General features: G+C 52.8%; 2 protein-coding genes across 2 annotated transcripts in view; both read right to left on the bottom strand.

Moving 5' to 3' along the window:
* Positions 1–680: 680 nt before the first annotated feature.
* INSM1 (INSM transcriptional repressor 1) lies at positions 681–3531 on the bottom strand. The gene has a single exon (XM_012757364.3). It carries the CDS (start codon positions 3365–3367, stop codon positions 1829–1831), a length of 1539 nt encoding a protein of 512 aa, XP_012612818.3. The 5' UTR covers positions 3368–3531; the 3' UTR covers positions 681–1828.
* Positions 3532–10724: 7193 nt separating this feature from the next.
* Positions 10725–13301, bottom strand: part of CFAP61 (cilia and flagella associated protein 61) — a 263247-nt gene continuing 260670 nt past the window's right edge. Inside the window, exon 27 of the mRNA XM_012757361.2 lies at positions 10725–11284. Coding sequence (XP_012612815.2) covers positions 11084–11284 — 201 coding nt within the window. The 3' untranslated portion in view covers positions 10725–11083. The remainder of the gene's footprint in view (positions 11285–13301) is intronic.

Raw genomic sequence — 13301 nt, 5'->3', positions numbered from 1 at the left:
AGAGCTGAGTGACACATAACGGGAAACATTGCAATTACCTGTTATTAAATTTAATACCCCAGACAGATGGTGCTCCATCACCCCCCCCCAATAGATTGTTCACCTGATTGGAAAATTATTTCCTTACCCCACTTGCTTAACTTTCGTTACATCTAAATGTGAATTGGTTTGCTTCTCTTACTTTGGAAATCTGATTGTAGAATCATTTCTACTTTCTTGTAGTCGATACTTAATGAGCAAAACCCACCCACTTTATTTATTCGAGGGATTGCTTTTACCCTGAGACTCAACGTGTCAGGAAATGAAGGATTTGTGAAATGAAAGTGATGTTCCCACACCCCGTTGGTGTAAAGGATAGATTCCTTTGGACACTTGTCTAGTCTACATTTCTCTGATAGGGTGTTGGGGGCCTTCATTCTAACCTGCCTTCCAGCACATTACTAAGGACCCCAAAAAGGCTGCAGTTCCAATTAGCCAATTCCAAGGCTACACCATTGAACTGCCAGGGGCGCAGAATCGAACAGTTTGGGTTTAGCTCTAAAAACTGATGACCCTGGTCATGGTAGTGTGTGTGTGTGTGTGTGTGTTTAATAAAAAATAAAGTTAGCTTTTAAGAAATCAGAAGCTGTATTTTAAATCCTTGTTGAAAGCATGTGATTACAGAAATCAGTCCACCATACTTTGACTTTGAAAATATTTTATTTGAATAGTAAATAGTTATACAGTTGAAACAGTTCTATTGAAGCTTTCTATAAATAGCTAACAATTAAGAAAATAATGTATGTAGAAAAGAGATTGCATTTAAAAGTAAGAGCTGTCGGTTGTACAAGGGCCTCAAGGACCCTTCCAAGCAGAATAAAATGGTAGGTTGCCTGTAATTCACTCAGACAGGTATAAAAGTTAAAACTTTTAGCAGATCCCTTTAGAAAAAGGCTCTCTTCTAAAATGCACAGTGAAATGTCAAGAGTGGCAAGGGGGCAAAGCGCACCAAAAAAAAAAAAAAAAGATCTGCAATCAAATAATATCATAATCTTCATAATTAATATAAATAAATAAAGAATAAATAACAATTACTCATAAATCAACATATACATTTAGAAGGAACTCATATAGTCCTACCTCAACAAAGATGATCAAACAAAAAAGTCTTACGTGAAATATTGAGGCAGTTACTACAGCATCTTCTGCAAATTCCCTTCCCTCCCCCCAAAAACAATCCCAAACAGACAACGGTTCAAGGCATTTGTGGCTATACTAAAGAAAACTCTTTTTTAAGCAATTTGATTTGTTCACATACAAAAAGGTAAAGCCAGACTCCAGCAGTTCACAAGCCATAATAAAGCTAATCGTGTGGGAAGTTCAATTTACAGCCTGTGAAATATAAAGGCATTTATTCCTCAAGATTCACCCAAAACAACCCGTACGCTACATACATAGAGAGCAGAGATTGGTAGGCGAGAGCAAACCGCATTTCTAGACCATGAACACAGCGAATACTAGCAAGAAAAACAGCCTCTGCCCTCCAAGGGGAGGCTTCGAACCACAAGACAAACGCGTACAGCTTTTCTCCCCTTGTACAGAAAGAGATGGGCTCCTGTTGCGCCATGGGGACTGGGGGGGACACAACAAAAAACGGGGGATCCAAAAGGAGTCACAACGAGAGGATCGGGGTTACCGTCACGCCACACCGAGAGGAGCGGAGACGACACTTTCACCCGGTGGCAGGGGGGCGCCCCCAGCGCGGACGCGGGGTGGGGCATGCAGGGCGCGCTCTCTTTGTGGGTCTCCAAGCGAAGGCACAGTTCCGGGGGCGGGAGGAGGGCGCGCTCTAGCAGGCCGGGCGCACGGGCACCTGCAGGAGGATCACTTGTCTGTTTTCGGACGGGTGGCACTTGTTGATGTGCCGCGTAAGGCCTGGCGAGCTGTAGAAGGTGGCCGGGCAGTACTTGCAGGGGAACACCTGGGCGGCGTGCAGCAGGCGCAGGTGGCGCTCCTGGGCGCCCTTGCTGGGGAACGTCTCCCCGCATACTGGGCACAGGTGGCAATCGGCAGACGCATTCAGGCCCAGCACGCCCGCCGCCTCGCCGTCGCCGGCCGCCTCCTGGGGCGCCTTCTCGTCGGGCCCAGGGTACAAGGCCAGTAGGTCCTCGGCCGGGGGCGCTGGCGGCGCGCCCTTTGCCTGCAGCGCCTGGTGGTGCGCCAGCAGGTGTTTGCGCAGATAGGCCTGGCGGCGGAACTTCTTGGCGCAGTGGTGGCACTCGTAGAGCCCGTCCTCGGAACCCGACTCGGATACGCCGCCGGGGCTCGGCGTGTCCCGGTCGCTGCCGCCTCCCGTCGCCTCCCGCGCCTCTGCCCTGGCGGCAGCTTCGGGCTCCGGCGCACGGGCGGCTGCGGGCGCGGGCCGCGGTTTGTGCCAGCGGCGGTGCGAGGCCAGGTTGGCCGGACAGCTGAAGACCTTGGCGCACTCGGGGCAGCGGTACTCCACGCGCACGATGCGCGAGCACTTGTGCTGCGCCAGCGCGAACGGGTCGGCGTACTCCTCCTTGCACAGCTGGCAGATGAACTCGCCCAGCGGCCGCGCCGCGCCCCCCGCGCGGCCCCGCGGCGCCTCCACCGGGCCCTCCTTGATCTTCAGCCCGAGCACCGGCGACGTGGTCACCTCGTCCTCGAAGTGCAGCTTGCGGATGGCCTTGGGCTTCTTGGAGCCTGGGGCCTTGGCTGCTTTGGCCGGCGGCTCGGCGGCGGCAGCGGCGGTGGCAGGGGGCGCGGGCCGCTTGCCCGGGGGCCGCAGGGCGGCGGCGGGGGGGAGCGGGGGCCCGGGCCCAGGGCCGCGGGCCGCCTCGGCGCCCGCCGAGAACGCCGTGCCCATCTTGAGCTCGGCGGGCGCGAAGAGCAGCGCGTCGCCGCCGCAGGTGCCGCTGCCGCCCGCGCCGTTCGCGCCGCCGCCGCCGCCCCCTCCGAGCAGCGCGGCGGGCGTGGGGAAGGACTCGGCCGAGACCGGCGAGCCGAGGTTGAAGCTGCGCTCGAAGTACTTGTGCTTCTCGTGCTCGCGGCTCACGGGCCGCGTGGGGCTGTAGAGCGGCGTGGGGTGCGCGGCCTCGGGGTTGCCGAAGTGCGCGGCCCGCGGGCCCGGCGGGGGCGGCGGCGGGCCCGGCGCGCAGGCGAGCGCGGCGGCGAGCGCCGCATGGGCGCGCTCTGGGGGCGGCGGCAGAGGCCCCGGCCCCGGGCTCGGCGCAGGGGGCTCGGCGCGGGCGCCCCCGCAGCCCTGTGAGAGCAGCAGCGCTCGGTCGCCGTCCTCGCCGCAGCGGACCCGGTAAGACACGGGCGTGGACTTCTTGCTGCGCTTCACCAGGAAGCCGCGGGGCATGTTGGCGCGGCGCGAGGGCAAGGCACTGGCTCGGTCCCACCTCCGCGCTCCGCCCGGGCGGCCCTCAGTGCCCCCGGCCCATGGCCCGGGCGCGGCGGCTGCGGGACTCGCGTGGCGCCGGCGGCGGCTCGGCCCGGCTCTGCGCCCTGCACGCCCGTCCCTGTCCCCGGGTCCGTCGGCCGCTCCCTTTTAACGGGGGGAGGGGGCCATTGTTCTCGCCTCCCGCTTCCCCCGGAGCCAATCAGCGCGCCCGCAGCTCCTCTGCCTGGTAGGGTGGGAGAGCTTCGGGCGGCAAAAAGGGGGCCGGGACTCGGGGTCGCCCGGTAGGTGCGCCAGATGTACCTGAGGGCGCGGGCCCCCGCGCGCCCCTCGCCGCCCCGCCCGGCGCCGCCGCCCCGCCCGGCCCCGGCACACGCCCGGCCCCGCCTCCCTTCACGGTCTGCTGCTCCTCTATGGGGAGGCGCACGTGCCTGGGCTTTGTGTCTCTCCTCCGGGGGGCGCGGAGCCGCCAAATGGGCCCGTCCATCAGCACGACAATGCACGCCCCCCTCCCGCGCGGGGATTACCCGCGGGTCGCGAGCAAAATAGCAACAAAGGAGAAGAATGGCCCCAAATATGTCAGGAGGGTTCAATGCGCGAGCCGGAGCCGAGGGGGAAGTTGTGCGCGCTGTTGGGCGGGGGCGGGCGGCGAGGCAGGCGCGGGGGCGACCTGAGTGCGGCTGCGGGCGCGCGGGCGTGCGGGGAGGCGCGGGAGCTCCGCGTGGTGTCGGGCAAATAAACAAGCATCGAGAGTAGCTGCGACGTCCGGGCGGCCTAGAGCCCCCGCCCGCAGTGGGACCGGTGGGCTGTGGGACCCGGGGTCCCAGCGGAAACGGGACCCCGGAGTTCCGAGTCCGGGCGGAGGAGCTGGCCTTCGGGCTGCGGCCGCGGGCGAAGCCCGTGCTAGAAGCCTCGGCGCGGCCGCGGGCTCAGGCAGGCTTCGGCGGAGTTTGAGGAGCAGTTGGCACAGCGCGTCTTCAGTCGCCAGCAGCAGCGGGGCTGGCGTGGGGGGAGGGCTGGGCCGAGTTCCAAAAGGAACTTGAATTTCTGAACTTTTCTTTTAAGTTCCTGGGGGCTCGGGGATTGGCATCTCTGGCGGGGCACGCGCAGGCCGCCGGGACCCTCGGTGCGGCCCGGGGCTGGATGAACCTGGGTCGAATTGGCCAAAGCCCGAAGGCGCGGGAGCCTCGCGCGCCCCACTGAAGTTGCTTTCCTCCCTCCTGGCGCGGCCTCATGCATTTTCATTCGGAGCGGGCATTTTGTTTGCCGGTTGACATCAGATGCTAAATCAAGGGCTCCAATCAAGGCGCTGAGGAATAAAGGGGCCGCCTGTCTGGGCGCGGCCCCCCCGGAGCCGTGCCCCCTTCACCTTTGTGAAGGAAATTAACCTCCCGCTATTGAGCGCCGGTCGCGGCCAATCTGGACGCAAAGGAGACGCGTGCTGCCGGCTGGGGGGAGGGGGGGCAATCTGTCCTCGGAGGCAGCCTGCGGCCTCGGGGAGGACAAGCCGCCTCCCCTGTGCCACCAGGAAAGACAACGGCGAAGACCCCCCTACACACACACACACACACACCCCGCCGCCGGCCCGTTTGGACTCGGAGCCGGCGGGCGGCCTCCACCCTCTCCCCAGCCCAGCCCCGCGGAAACACAAAAGGCAGAATCTCGGGGGACCGGGGCAGAACCCCGCGAGTGCCGAGAGGCCCCGATCGTCCGTCCCTGGAAAACAAATAACAAAAAGCCCCACAAAATGCCCTGTGTGGTGAGGAAAATGTCACTTTATTGAAAGAGAAGGAAACATTTTCCTGCGAAGTTCCGTGCACCCAGACAGATTTTGCTGAGTTTTGCTTATGCTTAATTCCACTGAAGGTATTTAATTGTTTCGGATTTTCCCTCTGAAAATACCCTGGCGTAGAAGTCGAACCGATATTTAAATAGAGTCCACATGAGTTATTACTTATTAGTTGTGATGGGGACAGTTGTTAGGTTAGTTAATTTAGGGGTTAATCAAGTTGGTTAATCAAGGGAAAGATATTTGATGCTTTTATGTTTGTGATATTTAACCCACACACTGAAAAGAGACGAATACATAAAATTTGAAAAGATCTCACCCCAGTTTAAAAAATGCTAACTGTGATGAATGCTAGTCCCCCCACAAAGTTAGAAATCTTACAATGACTTTTCCAAAATGTATAACTGTTTCTATGCAAAAGGGACTGATGTTATTTCCTTGCTCCTTTGAGCGCTGACTAATACTGCTGATGAAATTAGAAGTGGGAAAAGGATTCCGAGACAGCTTTGGCCAATTTTATTTTCTAATCACGAATCCCATCTGGATTGTGGAATAATAAGGCGGGGGCGGGGGAGAGGGGGCTCAGCCCTTCATCCCCAACTAACTGCAGGGTGTTTGGTGTTGCAATGTAACACTCCTTTCATTCAACAGATAACCGATAATGGGGAGAGTTAGTCACCTTGTGAATCCCTAAAAAAATAACAACACCCATAATTGTCAATAGGCTTGGTGGTGGAGGGGGAACCACTACCACCAACAACAAAAAAATCAAAACAAAACTCCTGCCTGAGTGAATACAACAAACAGGGCTCTGAATTTAGCCAAGAGATTCTTTTGAACTCTGTTGATATACTGAGATTCAATGGATCCGTTTCTTTTTCTTTATTTGTGGCTTCTAGTCTTGTCAGCGGAAATGAAACCTGCTTTCAGACGGGTACGGTCAAAATAACTGGAAACTTGAAAGGTACAAGTATTGGGAACTCATTTCAGCTCCCGGGGCTGGGCAAGAATTGGGCTAGGCGCGCGCGCGCACACAGCGACGTCCAAGCGGGTGCAGCCGAGCACCGGCGTGTGGGTCTCCGCCGCCTCCTGCGTGATTTTCTCAGAGTCTGCGCGTCCGCAGGGATGGGGACTTCGGGTCGAGATTGTCTTTCTCTGGGAAGAGCAAAGCGCCGCCGCACTGCGCCCCCGCGGCCGGCCTCTGCGCGCTGCGGTTCGGAGGCAGGGCGGCGTGGAGTTAAGTTGGGGGAAACCCTGAGCGTCGATTTGCCACCCCCTAGGGGGGCTTCCTGGGAGTCCGTGAGCTTAAGGATTCAAGGCAGGCCACAGAAGTGTGCTTGCCCCGCTCCAGCCAACTCCTTTTCTCTCCGCGGAGTCTTGGCCTGCGCTTTGTAAAAATCTGGGGGCCTCTTCGCTTCTTGTCCTTGCAGACCCCGCTGTGGGTTCTTCCTCCCAAGGCTGCGGAGTTGGAGGCCGCAGGCGCCCCAAGCTCTCCTGTCCTGGTGTGCAGGGTTGCCTTCAGGGCGCGCGCCGGGGTTCACTGTGATCCCAGGCTCGGTTCCGAATGAAAGTCAGGACTCCAGGGAGATTCTAGAAAGCGCGACGTTTGGAAATGAGCGCTAAAGCGGGGAACTTCGGCAGAGGAATTGGCTCCTTGGGGTGTCGAAGAGTACAGGCAGCTCCTGAACTCACAGGAGGAGACGGGCGGGTCCGCCGTCTCACTCCGCGGCAAGTAGGGCGTTTGGGGACAGCAGGAGGGGAGTTGTCAGCGTCCCCCGTGTCCCCACTCTGCTGCAGACCTGGCTTCACAGAGGCCCCTACTTCTGGCCCTCGGTCCCCATAAGCCACCACCCGGCAGAAGCCGCGCGTAGTTGCCGCCGCAGTGCCCGCCGCAGTGCCCGCAGGGGGCCGCGCCTCTGTGCGCCCTGCGCGCCGGGCCCGAGCCCGGGGGAGGCTTTGTGTTTGCAGGAATGAGGGGTTGTTGTGTCAGTCCCAGGGGCACGCGAGAGACACGCGCAGCCCGCCCGCCCGCCGCCCCGCCTGGCCGGGCCTCCGGGCACCTTCCGGGCCCCCCGCCCGCAGGCCGTTGCCTTTGTTCGGCGCATTAGCATAAAGCTGCCAGGGATCTCCCGTTTAAATAATTCCACACAAAAGGAGAGTGCATGAAAGAGAGCGAACAAGGGAGAATCCGCGAGGCTGCGCCGCGCGCCCAGCGCGGGGAGGGACGGCGCTCAACTATTTCCCTCCCCTCGAGTTTCAAGTGCCCCTGGCAATCTGCTGCGCGCCCATTATTCGGCCGCGGGCTGACGGGGTGGCTGGCCGCCTCCTTTATCCTCCCGCTTGTGCCGTCGGGGCCACCGCACGCTCCTTGAAGTGCCCTCAGGGCTGTTTGTTTTTGCCTCCGTGGGATCGTCCCGCCCGAGGAGGGGGCACAAGGGCCCGAGCGGGGCGGTGTTGGCAAAAGCCAGGAAATGTGGGACAGTCGTAACCAGAGAATTATGACAGAAAGAGTCGGGAGGGCACTGAACTGGCCAAGATGACATTGAACCAGGGGCGCCAAAGATCCGCTTCCACCTGTGAGGCGCCCGCGGCCTCTCGGCCCGCGCGCCTCCGTCTCAGAAAAGGAGCCCACAAACCCGAGCAAACCCGGCCGAAAGGCCGCGGCGACCGCATCCTTTCCCCTCCTCCCCTCACTCCACCTCCTCCCCCGCCTCGGTGGGGGTGGACGGGGACTTGGAGACAGCCGGGCTCGGGGCCAGCGGGGCGCACTCTGCGCCCTGGCCTGGGTCCTGCCCTTCGGGTTGGAGAGGGTGTTCTTCCCACCGCCACCGTCCCCTCCTCTCGCCCTCGCTCTCTCCCGCTTCCCCCTCTCCCTCCTCCTCTCAGCCACCTCCTCTGTCTCTCCCTGACTTTCCCTCCCTCCCCCTTGTCTTTCCCTTCTTTCCCCTCCACTCTGGCTCCCCACCTGTTTCACCTCTCCCTCATCTCTCTCCCTGTCTCCCTCTCCCCTCACCCCTCTTCTCTCTTTCCGCTCCCCCTTCTCTTCCTGTCCCTCTCTCCTCTCGGTCTGTCCCCTCACCTCTGCGTCCGGGTGGCTGTCCTCTCTCCCTCCCTCTCCCCCACCTCTCTCCCTGCTCCCACTCCTCTCCGCCACTCTCTTCCCTTCTCTCTCCCCCTTCTTCGCTCTCCTCCCACTCTTTGCCCCTCTCACTCCCCCCACTCCTCTCTCGCCCCCTCCCCACAGGCCAACGTGTGTTATTTTATTTGTCTGGAGAGAGCCTATTTGTTCAGTGATGTGTGGCCTCCTGGTCGCCTGCTTTAATGGGGGACGCGGAGGCTTGGTTTCTGCGAGCATTAGCATACAGCTGCCGGGCTCCGTGCCCCGTTCCCGGCGCTTACTTTATCCCAGCCTTATCGTCACTTCTTCTCTCAACCAGAAAACAATCAACAGCTCCTCGCACGCGGCGACTTTGGAGCCCCTGTCCCTGTGTCTTGGCTAACACTCTCTCTCCCGGGTGCGCGCGCGCGCTCCCTCCCTCCCTCTCTGCCTCCTCTTAGGGTAAATATTGATCGGCCGGCTTTACAGTTTATCCTCCGTGCAGTGTTTCCATCCCTCACTCACCTCATCTTTCGTTTTTCCTTGCCCTGCCTGTGATATCCGAGTGCAGTAAAAGCACAAGGAGCCATTTTTGGAAAGGAGGAGGCTCCACTCTTTATCACAAACCGGCCTCTGTCAGGAGATCATTAAGCATCAGTAGGTGGGGTCGTTGCGTGTGATTTTGGGGAAAAAAAAAACTTTGGAAAATTAACTTTGGTATTTTTTGGTCAATAATCTTTGCTTAAAACTGTTGAATTCCAAGATTAGGCTTACAGCCCAGGACGCCCCCAGCTCAACAGCAAATGCTGAAATACGTAGGGACTTCAAGCCTGCTTTAGTCTCTACAGAATTTATGCCCTGGGCACACCAAGTCCAAGTATTGGTCTCTTTGAAACCCTTTCTTTTGCCAGGCTTTATGGTCAGCTTTTTTCTCCCAAAGCCCTTAAAGTAGCCAATTTCAAGTGACGGCCAATGATTCTTGAATTCTTCTTTTATTCTTAGAAAACTTGTTCTTCAGTGATAAAGCTCCCAAGTCTGGACAGACATGCTAAAATTCTTAGATTCAGGAAATTATTTTGAATATATGCTAAATTGCCTAGAATCAGGGAATTGCCCACTTTCTAAGTGTGGGACAAGGATAAAAATACCATCATCCAATATGATTTGTAGAGTAAAATATATTGGCAGCAGAGGACAACTGTTATTGTCAGATTTATGCATGATTTGGAATTAAGGTTGATATTGTCATTTGGGGTCACTTTTATGTGACTAGAGGCTTTTTAATGCTAATACTTGGTCACAGAAGTCGTAACTGTTGATCCTCTGACTGAGGTTGTTCTGTTAATCTCCATCCAAGGGTCCCTGGACCTGTCACAGAAACTCACTCCATTTGCTGATGAGTTTGACCCAGGTCCTCTCAGGGGAAAGGGGCGAGGGAGGGCTGGAGCTGACTCATTCACACCAGCCCTTGAAATATGGTTCCACCGTGTGTTGGGTCTGAATTCTGAAGAGTGGACCAGTAGCGATTGTTCCCCATTCAAGTTACACAGTTTGTACCATATGGCTAATGCCGGACCCTCCCCCTAAATGACCCATGCATGTGTATAAAATGTACGTGTGAAGGAATTAGCAGCGTTTATTGCTTGCTTTTGCCTGCCTTGGAAAAATCAGAGTCCGGTGTTATGGAACAATTTTCTTTTTGAGAAATATCAAACAACTTTGTAGTTCCAAATAATTAAGCAGTTTGTAGCAGAGAGTTTGATAATTGTGTGTATAATTTTGTAATGCCAATTCTGACTTTTCGTTCTAATAGCTGTGTAATCCTTATAATTGTGCCAACTTCTGCTAAATGTTACATAAATACAAAAAATGAACAAAAGCTGGAATTACATTCATGAAATCTAGTTTTCAGCCCTGCTGGCCAAAAATTGTGTCACACTATTACTAAGAGAGACACAAATAAAAACAATTATTTATGTGTTGTTCCTGCTAGTTCCTGAATCCATGTGTTTTCTAGTGGGCAATTAATTTGCTTTATTTATAAGAAAAGGGATTTCTCATCTGCATTACAGGTGACATGTACAGAGGACCCCCCCAAATGCAAAGCAACAATGCTCAGGGTCAAAGAAAATGAACTAGATTAATTTCCCACTATCATGTTAAAAATCTAGAACCTGTGTGCAGATCCCTTGATCTTCGGGTTTGCCAGCAGCTGTGTGCTCCCTATCTACAACACGAAATAGAAATACTGGGGTTGTGCTACCAGCCTCCTCCTTTCCAAAGGTCATGTAAGCTTTCCTGCACAATCAGAGCTATTGATACTAGACTACAGATTTAATATCTCAACATCTGCTTTACTAATTTTCCATTCTGGGCACGTGATGTTCTTTTTTTTTTTTTTGTCACCAAGTATTACCGAATAAACATGCGAAGAACTAACAAGAGTGGTGGCAGAAAATTCCAGGAAATCAAAACAGAATCACACCCATGCTAAAAAAGAAGCTTTACACAGTGTGATCTCGTTTTATTGCTAAAATGGATTATTCTGCACAGGAACATGCCTAGTTATTTGCAAAGCTCCTGCCCCAGCACGGAGACGCACGGCCGTGCGCCACCTACTGGAGCAACAGGAAGCTACAGGGACAAATAGAGGCGGAGAAGAGTCCACACAATCACGGGGGGCACTTCGCACTTGGCTGTCAAGCCAGGCTTGGGAGACCTTTTCTGTTTCCACAGAGCACTTCTAGGAACTACATGTATGAAAACAATAAAGGGGAGACCCTGGCCACAGCTAAATTATGCCTGGCCACGCGTACATGGGCAGGTGGTTATGGTTATACTGCAGGTAGTTCAAGATGCTCTTCTCCATCAGGGGCTTGTAGATGGTTTCCTGGAAAACTCTTTTGAGGTACGTCCTGGGCTTCTCCATCAGGCTTATTTCTCCATTTTCTATCTGATAGGCCAACTGTTCTATGGAAGGAAGTTCTTCCTCCTGTAAAACACAGTAAGAGGCCAGATACAGTCATGACTTGTCTGCACAGTAACAAGGCAGTTTCGCTAAAATGAAAAGATCGTGCTCAGCTCCCCCAGGATGGTAATTTTTTTCTAGCTTTTTAAGAAGTATTTTTAATTGTTTTTAAAATTTTTTAAAAAAAATATTTTTAATTGTGTGGCAAAATATATATGACATTAACATGTATTATTTTAACCGTGTGTAAGTGTACAGTTCAGTGGTATTAAGTCATTCGCATTGCTGTGCAAACCATCACCACCATCCATCTTCAGAAGTGTTTTCATCTTCCCCAGCGGAAACTCTGTCCCCATGAAACAATAACTCTCCATCTCTCCCTCCCCTCGGTCCCTGGCAACCGCTATTTCTACTCTCTGTCTCTATCATTTCGACTACTCCAGGTGCCTCATGCAAGTGGAATCGTACAGTATTTGTCTGTAACCAGCTTAGATCACTTAGCATAATGTCCTCAAGGTTCACCAGGGATTTAGTAATTTCAAGCCCTTAATTTTCAAATAAAAATTATCTGTAGGTCACGTTTGTTTTAAAAATAAGAAAGGAAGTGATTAAACCTTTTTACTTGAGAACTCCTAGATAGTTTAGTTTACTTGGTTACAATCCCCAAGAAATAGGATTTTAAAACCTTAGAACAAATTCGTAATAAAGTCCAATTTCATTGATGTTTTTAAAGACAGGACTCAGAGTGAATAAAGTTATTTGAAGCTGAGAATCATATGCTGTGCATATCTATAATATAGTAGAGATTTTCCCAACATTTCATTATAGAAATTTTCAGACACAGAGGTAAGTTGACAGAACTGTACAGTGGACACCTGCACACACACCCTGTCTGGACTCCACAGTCAACATTTTGCTACATTTGCTTCTTCACCACATATCTCCCCCTCCATAGTGGGGTTGTTGTAAAAAGCACTTCACCCAGGTTTGAGCTGCATGCTTTTTGAACTCTGTGATCCTTGAACATCAACCTAAAGGAAGAGTCATGTGGACTTTGTATATTTATTTTTACTTCCAATAATTCTTTTTATTATGAACAGAAAGAAAAAGTGATTACTTACAGGATTTTAATGGATCATTGATTTATTAATGGTAAGAACTTATTGATAGAAAAATAGATTTAAAGCTATATGGAGGCATAGTGTAATTATCACTTGGTTATTTAAGCAAGACATGGGTAGATGTCAGAGATTATACACCCAACATTTTGAATAACAGTCAGTGGAGGTCCCAGGAATTTGGATTTAAAACAGCCACACAAAGGCAGTGAGAGGGAAAAGCCAGCAGATGCCCAGAGCTATGTATTAGAGGTGATGAAAACTTCAAGTGCCACCAATGTGTTCACACGGATATATTCTGTGACCTATAGGAGGTTTATTCTTTCTTCCTTAATTTTTCTAGAGAATTGTATCAAACCAAAATAAAACAATGAACTTAATAAAATTACAGAAGATTTTCGACTCATTGTATGATGCTGTTCTGACATTGGGGTAAGTAGTGTAAGATCACAAAATGGAAATTTTTAAGTTTATCCAAGGCAAACACTGCTCTCTATTGTAAAGAGACTTTTGGACATTTGCTCTTGAAGTGTGACCTCTCACATGTGACCACCTCCCATCACAGTGTGGCCACTTCCCCTGTGTGACCACCTCCCGTCACATGGTGCTCACCTGGGATCAACTCACCTCTCATCGTACCACACATAATATGTGACCTTTCTGTCTGGTTTCTTAGACTTAGCATAATGTTATGTTTTTCATAATCTTCTGAAAGCTCCTTTCTTAATTGAATTATTTAAAAAATATTATTTAAATTGACCAATAATAATTTTGTATATTTATGAGGTACGATGCAATGCCATGAAACACGTACACATTGTCAATGATTAAATCAGGCTAATTGACATATCTAACACCTCACATAGTTACCATTTCTCTGTGGTGAGAACATATAAAATCTACTCTTTGAGCAAATTTTAAAT

Source organism: Microcebus murinus, chromosome 16 (assembly GCF_040939455.1).
Source record: "Microcebus murinus isolate Inina chromosome 16, M.murinus_Inina_mat1.0, whole genome shotgun sequence".
NCBI classification, from domain to species: domain Eukaryota; kingdom Metazoa; phylum Chordata; class Mammalia; order Primates; family Cheirogaleidae; genus Microcebus; species Microcebus murinus.
This window is presented reverse-complemented; position numbering and strand designations above follow the sequence as displayed.

Bases quoted from the DNA above. Each gene is read 5' to 3' on its own strand.
- INSM1 (XM_012757364.3), bottom strand. From the start codon at position 3,367: ATGCCCCGCGGCTTCCTGGTGAAGCGCAGCAAGAAGTCCACGCCCGTG.